Source organism: Lampris incognitus, chromosome 21 (genome assembly GCF_029633865.1).
Source record: "Lampris incognitus isolate fLamInc1 chromosome 21, fLamInc1.hap2, whole genome shotgun sequence".
Classification (NCBI taxonomy): Eukaryota; Metazoa; Chordata; class Actinopteri; order Lampriformes; family Lampridae; genus Lampris; species Lampris incognitus.
In genome coordinates, this window is record NC_079231.1 from 11,188,486 (window position 1) to 11,216,035 (window position 27,550).

The window sequence follows — 27,550 nt, forward strand, 5'->3', positions numbered from 1 at the left end:
TTTCTGTACTTTATGCAGCTGTGAAAAACGGTGTCCACGGCCTCATACAGGACTGAGAGAACTCACTTGCTCCTTGCTGCATGATCAGAATGCCTTTTGACTGGTTCTCTGATGTTCTCGTCATCAGAGGAGACATCATGGCAGGCTTACAGAGCGATGGCTTTTCGTGTGTTTTGAAAACTTTGTCTTCACTACTCATATGTATAAAAAAGCTTTACGGTAGAGTGTCTTTCCACCATTCGGCACGTCAATCCAAGCTTCTGTGAGCTGTGTGACAGTGACGGCAAATTGCAATCAGCGGAGGAAGTAGGAGTTTGATGACCCTGGCGTAATGCAGTAAATGTCTGTAATTACCAAAAAACACTAACGGAGGCTCCAGATCAAAACACAAACACAGCTGAGTCCTCCACGCCGCTTCATCTGCGCCAGTGACAGGGCAGTCTCCAGAAATAGCTCTGATTGGGATCCTGAATAATTCAATGTTTTTTTTTTTTCCTTCGCCCGCCTTGAAAAAGGACTCGGGGAGCGATTGATGAGGAGGGATGAATATTTAATGGGCCCTGAGTTTCTTGGACAAGCCGGTGCACCGTGATGACAAGCTCAGAGCACCCAAACAGAAAAAAGGGGAGCGGGAAAAAAAGGTTGTGCCGTGAGGGGCAGAACAAACAATGAGAGCGGATGTGAGTTCAGTGATAACTTAAGTGCCATAAATCTGTAAGTTCTGGAAACTGCCAATGCCACTCTTTAAAATGTCCAACTGGTTATTCATCAGTTAGGGGCAAGAAAAACAACAAAACGTACAAACAAACTGTGCAACCTTATGTTACACGTTTTTCCTCATATGTACCCGGATTGATTAAGTTTTGGTTGAGACAAACTTCATACAAAGAGGCGAGGCCGATTTGCATATGCACAGCTGTCATGGGAATTTTTTTGCCGTTTGGGTTTTAATTACAATGTCCTTCCCCTTCTTTCCATCATCGAAGTTCAGTTTGTCTGTGGATGCTGCATGTTGGAGACGGGGGGGGGGGGGGGGGGTTACACAATGATGCAGAATGAAAGCTTTCCAGAGTGGTGGTGTGTTGGTGCATTGTCTCCCTGACCTGACAGATGGAGATTTTGTTATGTTGGGGTCAAATTTAAAAATTTGCTGAAGGTCATGTAGGTATAGAAGTCAGGGGATCACTGACTTCCTGACCAACAGGAGTCAGCATGTGAAGATAGGGAAGCATGTATCGGACCATCAGCACTGGTGCCCCCCAAGGCTGCATCCTGGCCCTACTATTCTTCTCGCTCTACACCAATGGCTGCATCTCCAGACACCAATCTGTCAAGCTCCTGAAGTTTGTGGATGACACCATCATCGTCAGACTCATCTGAAGGTGACGCGTCTGCTCAGAGACGGGAGTTGGACCACCTGGCTTCCTGATGCAGCCAGAACAACCTCGAGCAAAGCCCCCTGAAGACAGTGGAGGTGGTGGTGGACGTAATCACACCAACAATACCAAGTAAAAGTCATAGTACATGTAATGAACATGGCAATAAAAGTTTCTATGATTCTAGTAAATCTAAGGCTTTGTTGACACATAATTTACAAATTTTATTTTCGGGCCACTGAAGACTACACTTAATAATAATAACCGCAGAACATATAGTGCATTCTATCTATGTATCTATCTGTCTGTGTATTTATCTATGCAAATATCTGTAGGCCATCATAGGTTATTTCTACTACAGGAGAGATTTGTTGTTTTTGTCAATGAAATAAAAAAGAAGATGTGCTTAAATATATTGGTATCGGCAATCAGCCAAAATGAGTTTGAAAATGGCATATTGAATATTGGCAAAAATCCAATATCGTGCATCCCTTTTTTCAGCACATTTTAACAGTACCATGATAATACTGATAACAGTGATAATATGGTCACTACAATCGGGATATGACATTTTCATACCGTTTCATCTCTACTACCAATGTGATACGATACAAGTCACCCCTGTTGCAATGCAGTGCGAGTCGACACAATTTGATTCAACACAACATGATTTAACAAGATGCGATTCGACACCATGCAAAAGAATTATGCTATGCAATTCAGTATGGTACGGTTTGATTTTATTTCTGAAGCATACGGCAAATCATAGATTAACTAAAAAAGTGCCATTTTTACTTTACATACTTGCTTGCATAGGAGGTATTGCATAGGAAGTATTGGAAGCCCTCGTTCTTTGTTACACTAAGGATGGATATCATTACAAATGAAGAAGGCGATGGCATTGGTTATTGTCTTACAACGGGTAGAGCTGTTAGCCAGCAGGGCCTGAAAAAAAGTTGGGATACTTTGCGTATCAGCCTTGCTAGCAGTACCACTGGGGCTAGTTTGAGCTGAATCTGAGGGGGAGGCAGACGTCTCCACACTCCCACCATGCCTCCGCTTCAAGTGGGTCATTAAGTTAGTCTCACTGCCTGTGTACTTTACAGTGGCATGGCATATTTTGCAAATTGCATGCATTTTGTCACATTTTCTGTCTCTTGGAAAAATCCGAAGTGTCACCAAACATTTGATCTGTAGGAATTTGGTGGAATGTGTAGCTCTTCCTTCTCCATGTTTATCTCTGGGAATAGGACAGGATTAGGAACGAGTATATTAGAGGGACAGCTCAGGTTGGACGGTTTGGAGACAAAGCAAGGGAAACAAGATTGACATGGTTTGGACATGTGTGGAGGAGAGATGCTGGGTATATTTGGACAAGGATGCTGAATATGGAGCTGCCAGGGAAGAGGAAAAAAGGAAGGACAAAGAGGAGGTTTATGGATGTGGTGAGGGAGGACATGCAGGTGGCTGGTGTGACACAGGAAGATGCAGAGGACAGGAAGAGATGGAAACAGACGATCCGCTGTAGTGACCCATTACATTGATGAGGAGGACGTTATGACAGCCAAAAGTAGTAGTAGTGTAGCTCTTGCTGCCCCATGTTGGTCTCTAATGTGACATGCCTTGCTACTACAGAGGCTGAGGCGGGGCCATTGACAGCGGTGGAGATCAGAGAGTGCGCTTGAGAAACAGTTTAGAGAGGAGGAATAAATCTAAATATCAATTCAGTGGTCACATTTCTAAATAATTGGAGTAGCGCCTCGGGGTGTCTGGGCAACATGGTGGTCTATTCCGTTGCCTACCAACACGGTGATCGGCGATTTGAATCCCCTTGTTTCCTCCGGCTTGTCGGGCGTCTCTACAGACACAGTTGGCCCTGTCTGCGGGTGGGAAGCCGGATTTGGGTATGTGTCCTGGTTGCTGCACTGGCGCCTCCTCTGGTTGTTCGGGGCGCCTGTTCGGGGGGGAGGGGGACCTGGCGGGGAATAGCGTGATCCTCCGACGTGCTACGTCCTCCTGGCGAAACTCCTCACTGTCAGGTGAAAGGAAGTGGCTGGCGACTCCACATGTAACAGAGGAGGCATGTGGTAGTCTGCAGCCCTCCCCGGATCAGCAGAGGGGGCGGAGCAGTGACCGGGATGGCTCGGAGGGGTGGAGTAATTGGCCGTTTGCCATTGGGGAAAAAAAGGGGGGGGGAATAAAGGTATAGGGCCTCTACTAATGATTATATATAAATAAACTGGAATTTACTGATGCAAAGATGTTAGAAGTGATGCGTCTGGAGTTCATGCGGTGTTGTACCCGATGTTTCAGTCGGGCACTCGCATCGTTAATTTATGCCGCTGCACCGATGGGAGTCGGTGAATCTTACCATCCCTAGTGTGTATGCATGCATGTATGTATGTGCATTTATGTATAAATGTATCTTGTCTGTGTGTCTGTCTGTCTATAAATGTGTGTGCATGTGTGTGTATGTCAGAAAAATGGAGCAACAGACAATCAAGTACGTTGTGTGCTGAGAGTACATATTCTTGTGTATTCGCTGTGTTTTTTTAAGAAAGTGCAGTCAGCAACAGAAAGGTCACCATTGTGTTGAAGTGGTGCATTATATGGTAGTAAAATAATTGCTTTCTCACATTAGTTCCTGTTGTAATGGGGTCCCAGCTGCCTCTGTGCTGAATGAGCTGATGTAGGTGGGAGGTCAGTTTTGGGGCGGGGGGGTAAATCTGCTTTTTTTGAAGAGTGAAATTCTCCAAAGTCCCAACATTAAGTTGTTTGTGTAATTTTCAGGCCCTTTTAAACGAACAGCGGCACTTTGCTGGAGGGTGTGTGTCAGTGAGCTGTGAGTGGTGTGGAGAGGGAGGATGAAGAGGCCGTAATGAGTCGGTAATGTGGCATATTTAAAGAATCATGGCATGCCTGCGGAGCGGTCTTATTTTCCCCATCTCTCTCTTTCTCTCTTTGTCTTTCTCCTTGTTGCAGTCTGGAGATGGGCGGTATCCATGCACGTGTGTGCGTACCCCGCGCGCAGGCGTGCACACTTGGCGAGAGCGCAGTTAAGCGTGGTTTGTTGGCGGCACTCAGATCTTGGGAACCCAACTGTGCTAATCACGGTTTATGTCGGCGGAGACATCAGACATCTCCCTACTTTGCCTGATTCACCCGCTGGGTGGTTACAGACACACACACACACACACACACACACACACACACACACACACACACACACACACACACACACACACACACACAAGTCCCTCAAGGGCACCTTCACTGCAGCCCCTCCATTTACGAGGCTGACCACAGGAGAATGAAAACCACAAGTCACCCACGACACGGTCCTCCACGGAGAGCGACACATCACTTTATTTATTTATGCTGTATGATGCAAATCGGTCGCCTTCTCTTTACAATTTAGCAGGTGACACCTCAGAGGGAGTGCCACCGTCAGAACACGACAAGAGAGATATAACCCCGTATTGGCCCGGCTCCATACATATTTACAGCGGCGTGGCGGGGACTACATTGATTTGCCCACAGATGCTCCCGGAGCCGGGAAGGCCACTGTGATGCTGTTCATGACTTCAGAATAAACCTCAGCGCTTCTTAACTTGGAGGGCAAAAAGCTTCATGGCAGCGACGCCTGAAGCTGCAATAAAAGGAGCAAGTCTGTCTGTGTGATCCGGCTCATGACGGAGAGACACGAGGTAATATACGCCATGAGAAAGGTCAGGTAATATGTGAGGGGAGAAATGGATGTGGGATTACTGCGCTTCAAAAATACCACGTTGTAATTATATCGTGTAATGTAGCGTAATTATCCAGTGTAGGAACATCAAAAATTTGTAAATTTCAGTAAGAGCTGCTTCAGGGTAGTGCTTTTTTTCCTCTCCCCTTTTCTCCCTTCCAAGCCGTCCGTGTCGCTGCTCCACCTCCTCTGCCGATCCAGGGAGGGCTGCAGACTACCACATGCCTCCTCCGATACATGTGGAGTCGCCAGCCGCTTCTTTTCACTTGACAGTGAGGAGTTTCACCAGGGGGACGTAGCATGTGGGAGGATCACGCTATTCCCCCTAAGTCCCCCCTCCCCCCTGAACAGGCGCCCTGACCAACCAGGAGGAGCTACTGCAGCGACCAGGACACATACCCACAGCGGGCTTCCCACCCGCAGACACGGCCAATTGTGTCTGTAGGGACGCCCGACCAAGCAGGAGGTAACAAGGGGATTCGAACCGGTGATTCCCATGTTGGTAGGCAACAGAATAGACCGCCACGCTTCCTGGACGCCCCACGGTAGTGCTTTTGAGCGCATTAAACAATTCATGGATCCTCCTCCCCCCTCCACACACACACACAAACACAAACGCACACACACTTTTGGTGTTTGAATATTGTTTTGTATCCACAACCTTCCTACTTGAATTTGCTTGTTGATTTTGATTTGTGGTGTAATTCACATCGCTGACCAGTAGAGGTCAACACCCAAGGTGGAGTCACTCAATATTACAAGACAAGATAGAGATGCTCTCATACTAAGAGGAAGTAAGGGAACTAAATTATCCAGATGGAGTGATGACACTCCAAAGGGATGACAGTAAATCATAACTGCACCTACCAGAGTAGATCTCGGACTTCATTATGAAGCTGTATGAATGAAAGACTAACTGAATGACAGTACTGAATTGCATTCCCTTAACACCCCTGCTACATGTGTGCATGTAAACCGTCTCGTGCTGGGCTCAGGAACTGCGGTGTCTCAGCTGTCACGGATTATGATTAGACTTGTGGGATGCTGGTCCATGCTGGTCCATGCTGGTCTGTGCCAAAATAACCCAAGTCCATGCCAGACAACTCTAGTTAGATAGCAGAGGGGTGCTGCAGAGCCACGTGGAACTGAATCAAAATGGCAAAAGTCCACCTCCTGTCTTTTAAACTAATATGCCCTTTACACTAATTACAATAATAGAGAGAAAGAGGGTGAGAGAATAGGCCCTAATACCCTTTTATTTCCTTCCATACCCCCCCCCGTCTTTCTTTTTGCTGATCACAGCTTTCACATAAGACGAACACTGTGATAACTCCATGCACACACTGGGGAGATCCGTGGTAATTATGCTTGGAGGGCATTTCTCCTCTTATGCCAAATCGTGGAAGTCACTCCTGCTAACACACACACACACACACACACAAACTAATGCATGCACGCATGCGCCAGCCCAGTCACAAAATATTTCGACCTTCAGAGTTTCTCTGGAGAGGTTTGGAGATCAAGGGTGTGTCCCCAGTTCCCCTCTGGATTCCTTCCCCTAAACATGCTGTCTGTTGATCCACAGTAGAGAGAGAGAGCGAGGGAGGGAGGGAGCGAGAGAGAGAGAGAGAGATAGAGAGGGAGAGAGTCTGTATACATTGCTAATGGCACATTGAGAGGGGTACGTTAGCTTTAACATGTGTTCTGTTCCGTCAAGTGGTTTGCAGTGAATTAGACTATTTCTTTTCAACCTGTCTAATTAAACATCTTGTGATTGTCTTTGTATTTGTGAGGAATGCATGTTAAGTAGCACCAGTAATAGTAATGAAATAATCATTTTAGGCAAGGCGTCTGCTGTCAGACTTGCAGATAAATCAAAGCCCTTGTTGCTGTTGCGAGCCATGGACGATTAGGGCTGCAGATGCATGACTGATAACTTGTTCATCATGTTGTCCTATTCCCCAGCCTGTGATACGGATTAGTCTCCTATTCACAGTCAAGATGGCTCAGATTTAGGGAAAACAAGAAACAAACAAGGTGGCTCTGGTAGAAAAAAGGTGGCTTTTGAAGATATCATTATAACTCACCATCATGTTTGACAGGTGATTCTCAGCTGATGTAAATGTTAAGTAGTGTGACGCTATGAAGTGTGGAGGGTGGACCTAAGAGTGACAGAAGTAGTGGACAGAGGAAGAGGTTAAGGTTAGCTATCGGTTAAGGTTAGGTTAGCTATTGGTTAGGTTAAGGTTAGCTATCGGTTAAGGTTAGGTTAGCTATCGGTTATGTTAAGGTTAGCTATCGGTTAGGTTAAGGTTAGCTGTCGGTTAAGGTTAGGTTAGTTATCGGTTATGTTAAGGTTAGCTATCGGTTAGGTTAAGGTTAGCTATCGGTTAAGGTTAGGTTAGCTATCGGTTATGTTAAGGTTAGCTATCAGTTAAGGTAAACGTTAGGTTAAGGTTAGTTATCGGTTAGGTTGAGGTTAGCTATCGGTTAAGGTTAGGTTAAGGTAGGTGTTAGGTTAAGGTTAGTGTAACTAGGCACATCTCAGGCACTCAGAGCCTAGTAAATATACACTCACTAATAAGGCATGATGATAAATACACTAATAAGGCACATAAATACATGATGATAAATACACTAATAAGGCACAAATTGACAAATAGGATGGTAAATCCTTAAAAGAAATGAATAAGTACTAGCCTACCTATTAGATCCTAAATAGAAGAAAGCCAACGATTTAAATAATTAATTTAAATTGATATTTTACATTAAAACAATTACCGCTGATATAAAAGCACTATACTAAACATGATTAGTTTCCTGTTTAAAACCAGGGATCAGGTTTTAAAAGTGATATTAACTGTATTATACTATATTACAGCTATATGGCCAATAAGTAACTAAAGTCATACTTACCTCACCAGAAGTGAAATACCTTGGGTTACCCTGCAAGGAGAAATGTATTGACTATTTTCGTGTAAGGATTACAGATATTCTCATTGAATCATTTTATTCTTGATGTGTTATTGTTATGTATTGCTTTTCTACTTTTCTGGGAAAAAAAACATAGCGCGGAAGAGAAGAGAAAAGAGAACAAAAGAATATAAAGCAAACCTTCTCTTACCTATCAGTTATTCACTTCTGTGGTGCTGGCCATCTTCTCTCCTGACGAGTCTTTTGTCTTCTGATATCTGGTCCATAATTTAGTTGAGCATGTAACGATTCTAGTAGCAGTGCCCATTGAGAGGTGTGCTACATTAGGGTTGAGGTTATGTTGGGTTAGCTTTGGTATTTTTCCAGAATTCTTCCCCGTGTCACAAAGGCACAGCATCACAACAACGTGATTGATCCGTTGCAATGATGGTCCTGGAGCAACATTAATTATGATGTTGTGGGAACAACACCAACACGGCCATGTCAGGTCCTGCATCCGCCGACTTACGGTCTAAAGGAGACATCCTTATGGAACTCCTCAGGCTCCTCATGTCCGGCTCAAAGCCCAGAGGAGGAGCATGAGCCTGCAGTACAGCTGCTAACGAGAGGCTGAATGGTCTCACAGCCTCAATTAGAGCTCATGCACACAAACAGACAGACACACTATCACGTGCAAATATAAACATGGAGGAATACATGCACACATATACACGTGCACACACGCCAAATACTTGCACAAGTGCAAATAAATATATAGATACATATAGGCACAAATACATGTGTGTGTGCGCGCACACACACACACACACTGCCACCTTGGGTAGAAGAACACTGTTTGGTTTCACTAATTCCCCCCTACTTCCTGGTTATCCACTTCCCTGATGTACAGTCACGTACTGCACCGCACCACACTGCACAGCCTAAAGCTCCAGTGTCTACATCACAATGTGTGTGTGTTCATGTGTGTGTGTGTCTGTGTGTTAGTGTGTGTTTGCAGCGGTTGCGGCAGACGTGATGGGGAGAGAGGGAGTGGGAGTGGTAGCGGTTTGCCGTGTGGCTCAGGGGCTTCCAGCTGTCCTCGGCAGGGTTCTCTGATGAAACAAGACTAGTTTCAGTGGCCGTCCTCTAGACCTTCCTGTAAAATTGTGAATGAATACTTGGTTGTGATGTTCCAGATTAGAAACAATCAAATAAAATAATGATTGTCTTCTATACAATATGCCTACATTCCCGATTCCTGCTTGCTGTCCTCGCCTGCTGTCAACACCGTCAGCTCCATCGCCACTGAACCCCGTCCCCCAATAAAAATTAACTCAAATGCTAAATCAGTCAGTAGCTCCTGGCCCATGTGGCTCTATTTCAAGATCCTTGAGATGTGCTCTGTGTGTGTGTGTTTGTGTTTGGGGGTTCTCGTTTGCATTTCATCTTGCGCCCCCCCCCCCGCCGCCGCATCTGATGGTGACGAGGCGGTTTGACTGGTTTTGGCAGGATGGCCGCCTGCTCCGTGTCCTCTGGCGCGGAGCACGGCGTTTTGGCAGCTGGCTGCTGGTTGGCCTGAGCCTCCCGTCTGCATTTCCCATCATCCTCCAGGTCGGCGGTGGCAGATTGATGCTGAGTTTGGTGCTCCCAGATGTGACTACTCTGCCCCTACGGTTGTTTTGTTTGGGAAGCTGAGTTAATTAGAGGCAGCAACAGCAGCAGCCACTCTCCATGAGTTTCTTTGTGTGCGTGTGTGTGTGTGTGTGTGTGTGTGTGTGTGTGTGCCCATAGTAGTGTGGCCTGTCTAATATGTAGTAAGAATAGTGTATGTGAGCGTCTGTTTCTTTGAGGTAATTCAAGTTTTGGTTTCAACTACACTCCCATCTGTGACAGTTCATGTAGTGTGTGTGTGTGTGTGTGTGTGTGTGTGTGTGTGTGTGTGTGTGTGTGTGTGCCTGCCTCTCTATCAGCGCTCTGTGAGAACAGCACCAGCGATGGACGCTCTACATTTTGATTAGATCAATAGAGGCCCCTTTCATCTCTCCTCACTTATCTGGCTGTGAAAAACACAATCTCCCTTTCACTCACCCGCTCCCCTCCATCCCTCTCTCTCTCTCTTCTCTCTCTCTCTCTCTCTCTCTCTCTCTCTCTCTCTCTCTCTCTCTCTCTCTCTCTCTCTCTCTCTCTCTCTCTGTCTCTCTCTCTGTGTCCCTCTCTGTCTATCTCTCCCCCCTTTCTCTCCCTCTCTCTCTCTGTCCCTCCCTCCCTCTCGCTCTCTCTCTCTCCCTCGCTCTCTCTATCTCTCCCTCTTTCTCTTTCACAGCCATCCAGGGTATTGATGTTATAGTGTAGATACCAAACCCTATCCAGCAACAATCCGCTTGATCTTCTGGCCTGATATAACAGAAGCGTTGTATCTCGTGTCTGATTTCCGTGGCACTGAAATATAATATTCCTTTAAATATGCCTGCTGATTGCACCATTTTTCCCTACTACAAGATTTTTGATGGATCAAATGTCTCTTTAGTTTATGAAGAGGCCGTGTCGCTCCTAGCCATCTCTCCACTGTTGTCAAAGCACAGTCCAGTTTGACCCAGGTTATATCTACTCTTTGAAATTTAATTGAATGGTCATATGGAGGCCCATTCCACTCAAATAAAGGTTCTGTCTTTTCGCTGAGGGAAATGCAGACTAACCATGCAGTAGACATCCATCCATCCATCCATTCATTATTCACACCGCTTAGCCTGCTCTCGGGATCGCGGGGGATGCTGGAAGCTATCTCAGCAGTCATTGGCCAGCAGGCGGGGAGACACCCTATACAGGCCGCCAGGCCATCACAGGGCCGACACACACACACATTCATACCTAGGGACAATTTGGCACGGCCGATTCACCTGACCTACGTGTCTTTGGACTGTGGGAGGAAACTGGAGCCCCCAGTAGAAACCCACGCGGACACGGGGAGAACACGCAAACTCCACACAGAGGACGACCCGGAACGACTCCCAACGTTAGACCACACTGGGGCTCGAACCCAGGACCTTCTTGCTGGTCGCGTGGCTTGGGTCCTGGACTGCTCCGTTGGCATGTGGACACTGCTTGGCATCCTGTGCATCATGTTCTTCATAAATTTTATGTCCATTATAATTCTGTTATCCTCTTTCAATGTTGTATTATGTAAATTGCGTGAACACAACATCCATTGCACGCTGTCCGTCTTGGGAGAGAGATCTCTCCTCTGTTGCTCTCCCTGAGGTTTCTTCCCATTTTTTCTCCCTGTTAAAGGGGTTTTTTAGGGAGTTTTTCCTTAGCCGATGAGAGGGTCTAAGGACAGGATGTTGTGTTGCTGTTAAGCCCACTGAGGCAAATTTGTAATTTGTGATATTGGGCTATACAAATAAAATTGATTTGATTTTGATTTGATTTGATTTTGCTGTGAGGCGACCGCACTAACCACTTGGCAACCATGCTGCCTAGATCTGGTTCAAATGTGGTCAAATGGCTCGCTTGCTTCCAACAACTCTGAAACCAGCAATTTATTGATATTTGGAATTGCCCCGCTGGCCGTACTGAGTGAGGACGGGGCCTGAATGTGGCCCACATGCACGAATTCATGAATGCAGTAGACCGTGCTATCCAATCAGGATGCTGTTTGTGGACTATATATGTCTATCACTATAACTTATTTATCACTGTGTGTGTATATTCTAATATCTAGATAGACAGATCGATAGATGGATGCTCGCTCTGAGGTACTGTTAAATATTCTCGACTGTGAAAAATGTGTTAGTGTTGGTGTGTCCTTTATCCCATAGAATCAGGTTCCTACGTACATGGCTATCGATCAAATGTGAACAAGAACGTGTTGTCTTGTCTTGCTGGGATCACGCCTCCATCGCCCCGAAACCAAGGAACAAGCCTTTATTCCTTAAGTTAATTAGAAATCAACATCTCTTTCCGTGTCATGAGCCGTACGATCCAGATAGGCGATTTTCCATCGAGACTAATTGGAGCGAGGACACGGTCAATGAAATGCATTGTTGTCTGAATGGAGAGACCAGCCGTGAACTCCATGACAAAATCCTGATCCTCCTCCTTTCTTCATCACCCGAGTAGACGAGAGAGAGAGACAGAGAGAGACAGAGAAAGACGGAGAGAGAAATCTGCCCTCTGGTGGGAAAACAGACCAAAGAAGAAGCGTGACCTTAGATTGGCTGCCCCTCCTCACCCGGGGCTGATGAAATCGAAGTCTGAATTAACTAATGAGAAATCGATGAGGGCCTGGTAGGAAGCCAGAGGCACCCCTGTTCCCGCGCACTCATTCTTTCATTCCCCACACTCTCGCTCACTCTCTGTCTCTTTCTGTATGTCTCGCTTGCTCGCTCTCTCTGCCGCTCCTTCTCTCTTGCCATCTCTGCATGGAGGCTCTTTAACATATGTCTCAGAATTGACCTTACTTTGATCTGCTACTACTACTACTACTCCTACGACTACCCTTGGCTGCTCCCGTTAGGGGTCGCCAAAGCGGATCATCCATTTCCATCTTTTCCTGTCGTCTGCATCTTCTTCTCTCACACCAGCTACCTGCATGTCCTCCCTCACCACATCCATAAACCTCTTCTCCTCTTCCCTGGCAGCTCCATATTCAGCATCCTTCTCCCAATATACCTAGCATCTCTCCTCCACACATGTCCAAACCATCTCAATCTTGCCTCTCTTGCTTTGTCTCCAAACCGTCCAACCTGAGCTGTCCCTCTAATATACTCGTTCCTAATTCTGTCCTTCTTTGTCACTCCCAATGAAAATCTTATCATCTTCAACTCTGCCACCTCCAGCTCCACCTCCTGTCTTTTCGTCAGTGCCACTGTCTCCAAACCATATAACATAGCTGGTCTCACAGCCATCTTGTAAACCTTCCCTTTAACTCTTGCTGATACCCTTCCGTCACAAATCACTCCTGACACTCTTCTCCACCCACTCCACCCTGCCTGCACTCTCTTCTTCACCTCTCTACTGCACTCCCCGTTACTTTGGACAGTTAACCCCAAGTATTTAATTTCATACACCTTCATCACCTCTACTCCTTGCATCCCGACCATTCCGCTCTCCTCCCTCTCGTTCACTCATATGTATTCCGTCTTGCTCCTGCTGACTTTCATTCCTCTTCTCTCCAGTGCATACCTCCACCTCTCCAGGCTCTCCTCAACCTGCACCCTACTCTCACTACAGATCACAATGTCATCCGCGAACATCATAGTCCACGGATACTCCTGCCTGATCTCATCTGTCAACCTGTCCATCACCATTGTAGGGCTGTCTCGAATGCCGTTTGGCATGACTCAGGAAGGAGTCAGCCAGACATTTCTCCATTCCCGGCTGAGATGGACGGCATAACAGTGCAACAGTCTTTCAATTTGATTAAAGGCGTTAATTGTTAAGGATTCTGTTGTTCTACAGTATTATTGTTTGTGTTATTTGTCACTCAGAAATACTAGTTGTTATTTTTACCAGTTACCAGTATAGTAAAGAATGAAAACTAAATGATTGAACTGTAATAAATAGAACAGCGTAACGCATTTACAGTAACAACAGCACTGCTGAGGTCTTCGGCATTTTGTTTTCCCTTTAACGGCTGAAGTGAACTGAAGCGTGATATCACTGCTGAGAGAGGGATGTCATGCGCCCGAGATGACACAGTATATATTTCCACATTTTAACAGTGCAATTAAAAAGTATAAATAAAGTACAAGAATGTACCAACAAAATGTATTTTTACAGTTCACCATTATTGATAGCCTACATTTGGCACAAAAACCCCCCACACAAACGAGTATCCGAATCCCAAAATTGAAAACCGAATACCTACCCGGTGAGCGAATATCCAGATAGTCGAATATTCGGGCCCAGCCCTACTCATGCTCTCTGGCTTTTGCCTGCATCCGTGTGCTGTTTATTCGTGCCTGCGAGCTGTATGTGCCATGTTGTGTAAGTCGGTGTTTCTTGTATTTGTGCTTTAGCAGCCTGCTCTGGTCTGTACAGCGCTGTGGTCACCATGGGTTGTTTTTAAATGTGCTCTATGAATAAACGTGACTTGACTCGACTTGACACTCACCTCCACACACCCACCAGTCCTGTCCACCAGTGATATGACTGTGATTTACCCGCTTTCGCAAAGACCGGCCCCTTATCTTTCTTTATGATAAGTCGCACAAATCAGCAAGAGCAGGGAGAAGACAGACCTGCACTTCCTCATCCTACCCAGACCTTCGCACCGTGTTAAGTCCGCGTTGGTTTTATCTTCGTACATGTGTCCCCGTGAGAAATTATCTCCTCATCATCTCAGGGGATTCGTCGAGGATCCGTCAGCTAAACATCTCTGGAGACTTGACATCAGCTTAGTAATCACTCACCACGGTAAACGTGAGTCGGCGAAAGGCGGGACCATTTGTCTTTTTGTTTTTGCTTTTTTTCCCCCTTCCTCTTGACTAAAGCTTTGGGGGTTTATGGATTGTTTGTGAGTTAATTGAACTGAACCGCAGTTTGGAATACTTCCTTGTTTTGAGTTTTGTTTGTTGGATGACCAGGAAAACCTGACGTGGAGTATTTTTGTAGTGAACTGAACTGAATTGAACTGATAGTGATAACTGGGAAATCCCGAAGTGGAGTACATTTACTTTATAAGGTGAACTGAATTATAGACATTTTTTCTTTCCCTTTTGCTCTAATATAACATTTGAAAATTGACTGATGGTGTGGTTGAGTTTATTTAAATTGATTGTTTTAGGGCGTCCGGGTGGCGTGGCGGTCTATTCTGTTGCCTACCAACACGGGGATCACCTGTTCAAATCCCTGTGTTACCTCCAGCTTGGTCGAGCGTCTCTACAGACACAGTTATCCGTGTCTGCGGGTGGGAAGCCGGATGTGGGTATGTGTCCCGGTTGCTGTACTAGCACCTCCTCTGGTTGGTCAGGGCACCTGTTCAGGGGGGAGGCGGAGCTGGGGGGAATAGCGTGATCCTCCCACGCGCTATGTCCCCCTGGTGAAACTCCTCACTGCCAGGTGAAAAGAAGTGGCTGGCGACTCCACATGTAACAGAGGAGGCATGTGGTAGTCTGCAGCCCTCCCCGGATCAGCAGAGGGGGCGGAGCAGTGACCGGGATGGCTCAGCGAGTGGGGTGATTAGCCAGGTAAAACTGGGGAGAAAAAAAGGGGAAAAAAATCAAAACAAAATTTCCCTGTCTTGCAGTTAATTATAAATGTGTTGTGTAAAAAAGAACCAGGGGTAATGTTTGTTGTGATTGCGTGTCTCCTTCTTGGGGTTTGACATCGACTCGGACTGGTTAAAACCTGGTCACACGCTACACTAGTGAGCTGCTACCACAGTGTGTGGGTACTATTGCCACGCAAAATTGTGTCATGAAAAATGAAAAGAGGAAAAAAATGATGTCAGGACATGGTCAGTGGACATGGGATCACACTATATAGTGGTCAGTTGTCAACCTGTGTGCTGACACACAAACTCCGTCCCTGCTCCCCAAAGTGGTTTTGTTTCAGTTGAAGTTGTATTGATGGCAGATGTTCGGCCTTGAGTTTTAGGTCTCATGTTTTCAGTTCATCTGGTTGCCTTTTCACTATCCATTACGTGTAGTTGTTGTTTTTGTACGCTGTTGTACCATTATGGTTACAGACTGTTCACCTCCTCACAGGTCCTACAGATTGTGCGAATTTGGCCGTCTCAGATGAAAGATGACTAAATTTGGCGATATCTTTGGTCGTGGCTCCAAAACGGTGGTCCCACGTCGCACTGTGAGACTGGTTCCAAGACGGCTGTAATTATGGTCTTGCAACCGAAGATAACCTGGGACAAAAGTCTGACGGTGTCAGAAATGTAGGACGACCATCTCACAATGTGACTGCTGCTATGACCTACGTCTACTGACCAACCAACAGAAATGCAGCACGACATGACGCACTGATCAACGCCACACAAAATCTTTGCTGGCGCTAAAACACAAACAACAGTCTGTTAGCATCTGTGACCCGAATGACCTGGATTCAACAAAACGAGCTGAAACCAGCTAAAACGAACAAAACGAGCTGCGGCGACTACTGAAAGGACTTGATTCCTGTTGGTTGAGGCTAGATCCAATGGAGTGTAGGCACAGAAGTAGCCGTGATTGGCTGTTGCGTCGGCCAATAGACAGCGCGGCACCTCGAAGCGTACTGCCTTGAAACAAACGATGCACACTGAAACATTTAGCTAGCTAGCTTACAACTGACCTTAACATTGCCAGATTGTCCTGTAACGATAGCTTACGGTAACGCTTGCTAACAATGGAAATTCAGAAAGAGTTTAAACCCTAACCAACAACCACTCGCATCTACTTCCGTGCCTACACCCAGTTGGATCTAGCCTTAACCATTCCTGCTTGGCGTCATGTTGCTCTACCAGCGGTGTAGATTGATGACGCGCACTGATGCAACACGCACGCTGATGACGTTTTTATGGACTTGCATCGTAGCCTGCGATTCAGTAGTGTTATCATCGTACAGTCTACATACATCAACCTTGATGTCGTACCCGAGTTTATTAGATCCATATCACAGTGTGGCTTGCAGTGAACTTATAGGACTGCTAAAATCACAACATGTAGGAGGCGTTAATCTGAGTGTAATTTATTTGCCCAGAAAGAGACAAAATGCACAATAAACAAAGTTAAAGATGAATTTGACTGATAGCATTATTGTTTTTTTCAGAATTTCTGTAGATATCGTGATAATGTCATTACCCAATTTCCCCTCGGGTATGAATATAATTCTGATTCTGATTCTGATGGTGAATTCTGTTGGCCACGATAATCGTGTAGTGAAAATCTAATATTGTGTATAACTTTATCCTCTGTCCCTGTCATCTGTCGCCTCCCAGTACAGCAGTCAGGTTGTAGTGGATGCATATTGTATAGGAGATGGATGATTATTTTATTTCATTGTCTCTACAGTGCATCCGGAAAGTATTCACACCCCTTCACTTTCCCCACATTTTGTTATGTTACAGCCTTATTCCAAAATGGATTAAATTCCTTTTTTTCCTCATCAATCTACACACAATACCCCATAATGACAAAGTGAAAAAGGTTTTGTAGAAATGTTTGCAAATTTATTAAAAATAAAAACGGAAATATTGCGTGTACATAAGTATTCACACCCTTCGCTGTGACACTCAAAATTGAGCTCAGGTTCATCCTGTTTCCACTGATCATCCTTGAGATGTTTCTGCATCTTGATTGGAGTCCACCTGTAGTAAATTCAATTGATTGGACATGATTTGGAAAGGCACACACCTGTCTATGTAAGTTCCCACTGTTGACAGTGCATGTCAGAGCAGAAACCAAGCCATGAAGTCAAAGGAATTGTCTGTGGACCTCCGAGACAGAATTGTATCGAGGCACAGATCTGGGGAAGGGTACAAAAAATTTCTACAGCTTTGAAGGTCCCGAAGAGCACAGTGGTCTCCATCATTCGTAAATGGAAGAAGTTTAGATCCACCAGGACTCTTCCAAGAGCTGGCCGCCCAGCCAAACTGAGCAATCGGGGGAGAAGGGCCTTGGTCAGGGAGGTGATCAAGAACCCGATGGTCACTCTGACAGAGCTCCAGCGTTCCTCTGTGGAGATGGGAGAACCTTCCAGAAGGACAACCATCTCTGCAGCACTCCACCAATCAGGCCTTTTTGGTAGAGTGGCCAGACGGAAGCCTCTGCTCAGTAAAAAGCACATGACAGCCCGCTTGGAGTTTGCCAGAAAGCACCTAAAAGATTCTCAGACCACGAGAAACAAGATTCTCTGGTCTGATGAAACCAAGATTGAACTCTTTGGCCTGAATGCCAAACGTCACGTCTGGAGGAAACCAGGCACCTCTCATCACCTTGCTAATACCATCTCTACAGTGAAGCATGGTGGTGGCAGCATCATGCTGTGGGGATGGTTTTCAGCGGCAGAAACTGGGAGACTAGTCAGGATCGAGAGAAAGATGAATGGAGCAAAGCACAAAGAGATCCTTGATGAAAACCGGCTCCAGAGCGCTCAGGACCTCAGACTGGGGCGAAGGTTTACCTTTCAACACAGCAACGACCCTAAGCACACAGCCAAGACAATGAAGGAGTGGCTCCGGGACAAGTCTGTGAATGTCCTCGAGTGGCCCAGCCAGAGCCCAGACTTGAACCCCATTGAACATCTCTGGAAAGACCTGAAAATAGCTGTGCAGCGATGCTCCCCATCTAACCTTACAGAGCTCGAGAGGATCTGCAGAGAAGAATGGGAGAAATACCCCAAATATAGGTTTGCCAAGCTTGTAGCTTCATACCCAAGAAGACTTCAGGCTGTAATCGCTGCCAAGGGTGCCTCAACCAAGTACCAAGTAAAGGGTGTGAATACTTATGTACATGCAATATTTAAATTTTTTATTTTTAATAAATTTGCAAAAATTTCTACAAAACCTTTTTCACTTTGTCATTATGGGGTATTGTATGTAGATTGATGAGAAAAAAAAGGAATTTAATCCATTTTGGAATAAGGCTGTAACATAACAAAATGTGGGGAAAGTGAAGGGGTGTGAATATTTTCTGGACGCACTGTAAATATCTTATTTGCATCGTATTTTTATCCAGTGCAGTGTGATCTATGCAGAGAATCTAGCCACGTTCCTCATACTTGCAGGTGGCCCATGAAAGGCTTTCCTGTTGTAAAATGCCTGTTCAGATCTGCCTCCAACATCGGAGGTTCAACAGGCTGCGGTGGCCTTTGCAATATTAATGATGGATAGTTGCAGACGCGAACATTATCTGGCTCTCATGGCTTCCTCCATACGGGTGCTTTACACCGTGGCCTCTGCTGAAAAGCCCACTTTAAGGGACATATTTTATGGATGCAATGCCAGTGACATGATGATCACCGTCTCTTGTTTTCTCTCTCTTTTCTCCTGCAGGTAAGACATGCATCCTCTCCTCTTCACTCCAGGTGCAGCTGCAGAGGCCCCCCATGCATTAGTCATGAGTAACGTATGGCTTATTTATCGCTGGGCTCCATCATTATTGTATGAGTGCCATGTGGTAAATTCTGTGTGTGACATAATTTATGAAACGGGGGGGGGGTGTTATCCAGAATGTTTACTTTTCTCAGGCAGTTGATTGGAATGCAAATTATGGTGTGTGTGTGTGTGTGTGTGTGTGTGTGTGTGTGTGTGTGTGTGTGATTGATCCTGATTGATATTTCATATTCAGTAAACAAGAATAATGGTTAGGAGGGGCTACGTACTAAGCAGTCAAAAACTACAGTGGAAATGAATGAATGAATGAAGGAATACCTTTATTTGTCGTTGCACAGCTGTACAACGAAATTAAGTGCAGCTCCCCAGTGGTACAAACAAGATAAAATAATAAATAAAATAAATAGATAAAAAATGTATATATACAAATAGACACACATTTGCAGCACAATCGACACACGGATAATGCATGCATACGTGTTAAGGCAAATGTAATATCTGTTACACGAGATACTCTGTGTATTGCACTAACCTGAGTCAGCGAGTTCTTTTGCACATGCCAAAATGTGGCATGGTTGTATGGTGTAGAATAGAATGAAATAGAATAGGATGAATTGGAATAGTCTTTTCAGCACAGATCTAAATTCCAGTCCTTATTCTTCGATCTGAAGTGCCGAGCGGTATGTAGGTAGGTGGGTGGGGGAGTTATCTGTCATCTGTTATTACATGTCATGTAAGGGCTGAATGGAAAGCTTTATTCTACCAAAGGATGATAACAGGGGTAGGATGCTTGTGATAAAAGTACACTGTATGTGGTGAAGACAGGCCTCTGTGATTGCCCTGAGATGCGAGGCTGTTACGGTCTGTGTAATGGATTGGATGTGTCCTGTTGGAGTCGCACCTCCTGTGCCTCTGTGAAATGTTCTCTGATAGCCGGAAAACACAAAGAGGAGCGTTGCTGCTCATTGTGGATTTGACAGATTATGGCGCTAGAAATGCTTCCTGCTTTAGCTTTGGTCGATTGTAGTCTGCTAGGTGTCTGCCTGGATACACATACATAGGCATGTATGCACACACACACACACACACACACACACACACACACACTCAGCCACTCCGTTGTTAATTTTAAAGTGATTAGTTATGCGGCATTAAGCTGCAGCCTTTTCGGGCCCTCCTAATGTGTCCATCAGCGCAGCGTCTCAGTCACTAGAGACACTCGGAGGCCAGCAGCAATACGCCACTTAACCGCCATCGTGTTTGCTCTGCTTCGATCTCCTCTGGTTCCGTCTTTACTCTGTAAAACCAAATGAACTCTGCAGTCTCAATCACACAAACTCGGTGATGATTAACAGCCGGGAAGCCGCTTGTCTCACCCGTGTCCCATACTAACTATACACCTGGCTGATGTAAGTGCACGTCTGTCACCTGATAGCTAGCCATTGTAAGTCTAGTTAATGGTCACGCCTATTTGCATATGAAACTGATCAGTGGTTTGGGTCGTTATGCCAGTAAGGGTGGGGATACCTGCAGTCAGGGGAGACTGAAGAGGTCACTCAGATGAGTGATGAGACGTTTCTCTCAATGAACGTTGTGTGCAGATGAACTGATTCACCTTTCTTTGGTGTTGTACTTCAAATTATTTTAATAGTTTGTTTAATTTCTCTTAAAAAGAAAAGAAAAGTGTGAACGGACCGGTATGATGATGCTTTTTCATTGTGCAGAGCTCTTCAGCTGACAAGGATGTCTGACTTAAATTTGTTTAATTTAATTAACTTTATTGTGCTCGGTGTGAACACTATGTAGCAATATTATTTTGTAAAACAGAAATATCAAATCAAGACTCGGTGTCTGTAGATACACGTTAATTAAATGGCTCGGATTGGATCGAATCGACTTGAGCCCTACTTTAGTGTTTACTTTGGAATATCTTGTGTGTCCTACGTATGTGAACGTCAATAAAACCAGGACTTGATCTTGTTATTTTGTGAGGCCTCGGCTTCCTGCAGTCACACCACCGGGCTCCGGAAACACAGAGGAAAAAAATCTTTATTCCTTTAGTTGATTAGACATCAACGTCTGTCCATGTCACCATCAGTTCGATCCAAACAGGCTTTTCCATGAAGACTAATTGGAGTGAGGAGATGGTTGGTGAGACAAAGCGTGGTTTCTACCAGGATACTGAAGGGATAAAAAGATAGACTCCAACAAAATCCAGATCCTCTTCTCTGAATCACCTTCATAGAGGAGAGAGAAAATATGTCCCCTGGTGTGAAATTAGACCAGAAAACAAGTTGGTGTCCATCTGTGATTGTCTAATGACACCACTGAACAAAGTCCTCTGTCAATCTACTCCACCTTCTCTGCGTCTAGGGTTGTCCCAATCCAATCGCAAAATTATGATATGAAATGTCCAATATGAGGCAGCACAGTGGTTAGCGTGGTCGCCTCACAACAAGAAGGTCCTGGGTTCAAGCCCTGGGGTAGTCCAACCTTGGGAGTCGACCTGGGTCGTCTTCTGTGTGGAGTTTGCATGTTCTCCCCGTGTCTGCGTGGGTTTCCTCCGGGGGCTCCGGTTTCCTCCCACAGTCCAAAGACATGTAGGTCAGGTGAATCGGCCGTACTAAATTGTCCCTAGGTGTGAATGTGTGTGTGTGTGTGTGTGTGTGTGTGTGTGTGATTGTGTGATGGTCTGGTGGCCTGTACAGGGTGTTTCCCTGCCTGCCGCCCAATGACTGCTGGGACAGGCTCCAGCATCCCCGCAACCCTGGGTAAGGATAAGCAGTTTGGATAATGAATGAATGAATGTCCAGTATGATCAATGGTGGATGACATTACTTATCTACTTCCTGGTTCAACCTTCCGGAAGTAGCAGCCTATACTTACCGTAGGTAGTAGTGACATCCATAAACTAGCCGGCCAGCACCATAGAGAAGTCATAGATAATGGACAGTCATGGACACAGTCTGACTGACACACTAGAGGGGTTTGTTGTTTAAACACTCCTGTTCACTTGTCCCATAAGATACCGCTGTAAAGCTGCGTGTTGGTTGTCTTGCCTGTATGGCTCACCATTATTACCTCACTTTAATGAAACAGGAAGTGACAAATTGTAAAATCCTGACCTTATACATTTGTATCCGGGGTGCTGGTAAACTTAAGCAGAATTTCAGAGTTGACTTGATCCTGTGTGAATGTGCAGCTGAAAGCGTGTGTGGGAGTACTGTAACAGTGTATGACCATGGATATGTAGACTCACTAGCCCTTGGCTAACCAGTCAACTAAAGGGACCGAGCCGTTAGCCAAGGGCTAGTGAGTCTAAAGAGCCATGGTCATACAGTTTCACTACTCCCCTCCTTTCTGCATACCAGCTCCCCCTCACGCCTCTGAGCGCATATGCATCCCACCGCTGCCACCAAATGTAACGCGAATTCAGGGAGCAGGCAGGAATCGAACCTGGGTTCCCTGCACCACAGGCAGCTGCGCTAATCAGTCAACTAAAGGGTCCGACCCATTAGCCAAGGGCTAGTGAGTCTACACATCCGTGGTCGTACACCGTTAGACTAGGTTGTCGACCCCTGATATAGATAATACTATTTATTACGGTGAAGTGCTGTAAAATGTGTAAGCAGAGGAGGGTAGCATGAGTTCAGTGAAGATACAATTGACACACGGAATAAGAACATGTAAAACAATCTGTAGAACTAGATAAAATGAATAAAATGGAGACACCCTGGCTTGAGAGTCAGGCCAGTGGCGACTTACATGAAAGCCGTCTTATAAAAATGAGTTTTGAGCCACAGTTCAAAAGTCAGTACAGAGCCCACAAATCTGATTTCCATGTAAAGTTTGAACTTCACTGGGATTCCCTCAGGAATTCAGTCGAAGAAATTCTCGGGAGCCGCCAACTTCACCCTGAACTTCAAATTCCTGAGTGAACTTTACTTCTTCACAGACAAGCCGAGAAAGAGAAGAAATACATTTCCACTGAGACCGAAGGATTTCCAATCAGGCCTGAAGTGGGGAAGTGATTTAAATCTACAATCCTTGATCCAAATGTAAATACAAGGGGTTGCCCCACTACCAAAATACAAACCACAGGACAGGAAGCTGCTGTCACTCCCAGATTGATTGACAGGTCTCTTAATACAAAGACTAACCGTAAACAACAACTAAATCTGAGTTTCTAATGTTTTCTGATGCTGTGAAAGGTTTGTTCACATCACTAGCGGTTGTACAGACTGGAGTCAAGCACACCCATACTTTCCATTACCAGTGGTGGAGAAACACACAAAATGCTTATTTTACATCTACAACTCAAACTCTTTAATTATGCATGAAATTATACCTCCACTTCATGTGAGCAAATAATTCACAGATTGGGCCTTTAATGTGCCTCCTTTTGGGACAGCAGTTTAGGCGTGTGCATCTGAGGCCGGTCAGATTCATGTTTTGACATCAGCAGTGTGGTGCTGGCGTTTCGTGTCATTTTCAGGGGGGAAGTGGTGAAATTGCACCACTGGTCCCCAAGGGGGGTGTTGGGGTGGCAGAAGAGTTGCGAGGGGGAGAGAGAGGAACATGGAGTAATAAGGAGATATTACATTGTGTTCATTCTCCTAATGGAGCACCCCTCCCCCCGACAGAGAGGTGCCGTGCATGGAATGTCTGATGAGACCTCCGCCGCCCCACACACACCACCACCGCTGCCACCGTCGTCGTTCACACAGACAGCAACTCCTCCGTCTCGCCCGAAAGGTTGTAAAAAAGATGTCGGCCATCACTTCACGGCTGTCGTCGGTGAACTTTTGGCCGCGTCTTGACCAATGAGCTGGTGTGGTCCGATGCTGAGCAGAGATAGAATCCTTTTATCAACTTTTCCTTCAAGAAAGACGAGGACGGATGGAGCCCACAGGAGGGGGGCTGGGTGGGGGTGGCGGGGTTACAGTGGTGGAGCTGTGTGGTTTGGGGACGATGGCAGTGCTGTTGTGCGTGTGTGGTTGTGTGAGTCATACAGATAGGAAGACAGAGTCAGTCTTGGGGGTCTGGATAACTGCTGTTTCTTTATCCTCTCTCCATCACTACCCAGTCTTGTCTACTCTTCTCTTCTCTTCTCTTTTCCTCGTCTTGTCTCTTCTCTTCTCTTCTCTTCTCTCCTCTCCTTTTCTCTTCTCTTCTCTTCTCTTCTCTTCTCTTCTCTTCTCTTCTCTTCTCTTCTCTTCTCTTCTCTTCTCTTCTCTTCTATCGTAAGGACATGAATCAAGTGCAACTGGACTTGGTATATATCCGTGATATATATATCCGGATATATACCAAGTCCAGTTGCACTTGGTTCAATTCCTTTGAATAACCATGACCTGGATGAATGAGAACATTCACAGACATCTCTTCTCTTCTCTTTTCCGCGTCTCGTCTCGTCTCTTCTCTTCGTCTCTTCTCTTCGTCTCTTCTCTTGTTTTTTCTCCTCGTCTCGTCTCGTCTTCTTTTATCTTCTCTTCTCCTCATCTCGTCTCGTCTCTTCTCTCCTCTCCTCTCCTCGTCTTCTCTTCTCTTTTCCTTGTCTCGTTTCTTCTCTTCTCTTCGTCTCTTGTCTCGTCTTCTTTTGTCTTGTCTTGTTTTGTCTTCTCTTGTCTTGTCTCGTCTCGTCTCTTCTCTTCTCTTGTCTCCTCGTCTCGTCTTGTCTCTTCTCTTTCTTCTCGTCTCATCTCTTCTGTTCTCGTCTCGTCTTCTCTTCTTTTCTCTTCTCTTCTCTTCTCTTGTCTGTCTGACCATGTTTCCATCCTCTTTTTTTCATATTTGTGCCAGTGGAGTGCCACAGGGACCAGTTACAAAAGAACACGTTGTGTGGATCCATATCTCTGACAGCTACACACACACACACACACACACACACACACACACACGAACACACACACACAGATTCCCACGCAGACTCCTCAGACGCTTCCTAGCACAGAAGAACTGAGTACACCCCTGCAGCGTTCCCTGCTGGTAAAATGCGCTGCAGGGAGAAATCAAATCAATGCCAGAGAGGTTTGGCGTGTCCAAATAAAGTTTTTAAATGCAGGCAAGCTGGTCTGGCTGTGTGTTTGGCTCCGTCGTGATTGGCCGGTCAGAATGCCGCGCTGGGGACCAGTAACTGTTAGATGCTATAGATTAGCTTCAGGTTGTTTGTACAGTAAGTTCCAATGATTCCTGAGAGGCCGTGCCAGCGCTAGGATGGAGGGATGGAGAGAGGAGGAGGAGGTGGAGGAGAAACAGGAGTTGTGGGATGGAGAGAAGGCCAAGTGTGCCAGCGATATATTGCCTCTTCCTTCTTTCCTTCTCTCTCTCCATCTCTCCCTCTGTCTCTACGGGAAAAAACTGCCAAGCGACAATCTCCACCCTCCTCTCTCACTCTCTTTCTCTCTCTCTCTCTTGCTGTCTCCCCCTCTCTCCCTGTCCCCCCCTCTCTCCTTCTCGCTCTCTCTCTTCCTCTCCCTCTCCCTCTGTCTCTCCACTCCACTGTCTCCCCCCATTATCCTCCCACCCATGTCTGCAAGGTCACTCCCATGGCTTTGTGCTGTTATCACACCCTCCTTTCTTCTTCTTCCTCTTGCTCTTCCTCTTCTTCGTCTTCTCTTCCCCTCGGCTCACTCTCAGAAGGCTCATTCAGATCATTTATGGGGCTTTTGTAAATATTTAGTGCGGGGCCTTTGCCACGCACCGCCTCATTTTCATGACCTCCATAATTCACTGCAGGATTAGCATGGCATCCTCGCCCTTGACGCACAGTTAGAGTGGTAGGCACTTGAACAACGACACTGTGTTATTCTGTCAACAGATTATCTTAATTTCCACATCATTTACAAGCATTTGACTCCACAGTCGTGTGTGTATGTGCGTGTGTGCGTGTGTTTGAGTGTGTACATGCATGTGTGTGTTGATAAGACTATTTTCATGTTGGTGCATGGTGTGCGTACCCCCCCGGGTGGCTACGCACACTGGCGGAGTCTCAGTAAACGGCGTGGCAAACTGTGTGAAGCGGGAGAGTGCTCAGCGAGCGCGTGAGATGGGTTGATGGGTAGATTTCACACCCCGGTGGCTCGCTCTCATGTTGGCTTCACACCAGCTTTGGTGTTCTGTCAGGGAGCGTAACAGGTGATTATTCCACTCGGCTTGTGCAGAGAGAGGGAGGGAGGTGGCGAGCGTGACAGCGATGATGGTGCGGGGAAGGAGAGGGAGAGAAAAAGTGGTACATGCTGAATGTGTGTGTGTGTACATAGATGTATGTACACATCATCTGTGGATAGATATGTACATAATTTCTATCCATAGATGGATGGATAGAGAAGGTGTAGATAGAAAGAGAGCGATACACATAGATGTACGTATAGGTTCAGATAGAAAGAGCAGTGAGTTGGCTGATTAAATCTGAAATCTGTGATTGTTTTTTCATCAAGTTATTGTTTAATCACCTGGGAAGGTGATGATGATGTGGCGTTATGGAGCCTGACTCCGTCATCCACGAGGATAAAACGAACATCTGTTGAGGGGAGAAAATGGGCAGATTTCAGCTTTTCTGGTGTGGGAAGATGGCGACGCGAACTCACGTTTGCGGCGGCCTCACCCAGTACCGTCCATGCAGTGTGTTTGTCCACATCTGCAGCTAAGTTTGTTTTGTCCTCGTTTGATGGCTGGGAGAGCTTGGTCTGCTGCGTCCTGTGGGCCCAGGGACCACGGCCCTGATCGGAGCTGCGCCCGAAGAGTAAACACTGAGGGCGGTCTGACAGGATGTGGAAGCGGGGCAGGCTAAGCTAATTGCTAGCCCTGTAGACGGTAGTTCTGACAGTCATCCTGGCTGGCGTTCCTTCTCTGGACGGTGGAATTTTTTGGACTGTGTTGCACTGAGTGGACTGTGTTGTTAACTCTTTGTGTGTTTTTTTTTTTTTGCGTAGTTCTCTCTGTTTTTGTATGTTTTTGGTGGTGTCGTGTTTGGGAAATTTGGGATGTGTGTTTTTGTCGTTTGTGTCACACTGCTGTGGGCTGGGGGAAACGGAATTTCATTTCTTTGTGTACACAAGTACATAATAGAAACGACAATAAATTGTTTGTGATTCCTGATTTAGAGTCGGGTTGGTAGTTTGCATTCCCCGGCTGGTTGGGAAGAACAGTAGAATCCCACCAGAACACGATAGAGTCACAATAGAACCACTGCAGTTGTCTGTCAACTCTGATATAAACGAGTGTAAATGTACAAGCAAGACCACCCTCAGCAGACACCTCTTGTGTGAACTAAAGGCTTTTGAGCTCGCTGTTCTCCGTTGCCGTGACCTGCGCCAGGCAGGAGCCGGATGTGAAGACGAGACTTGCTGAAGTGCCAGAACACCTTGGAATGGATCAAATCCAACCTAAGAGGTTTTATAGACAGGGAACTGCGTTTTCACAGCATTGCAAACAAAAATACAATAGGGCAGTGCCTCTGATTGGCGA

General features: G+C 45.9%; 1 protein-coding gene across 1 annotated transcript in view; it reads left to right on the plus strand.

Annotated features, from left to right (window-relative positions):
• Positions 1-1,230: 1,230 nt before the first annotated feature.
• The window catches only part of LOC130131813 (receptor tyrosine-protein kinase erbB-4-like), a 350,966-nt gene continuing 324,646 nt past the window's right edge, over positions 1,231-27,550 (plus strand). The window contains exon 1 of the mRNA XM_056301588.1: positions 1,231-1,365. Coding sequence (XP_056157563.1) covers positions 1,231-1,365 — 135 coding nt within the window. The remainder of the gene's footprint in view (positions 1,366-27,550) is intronic.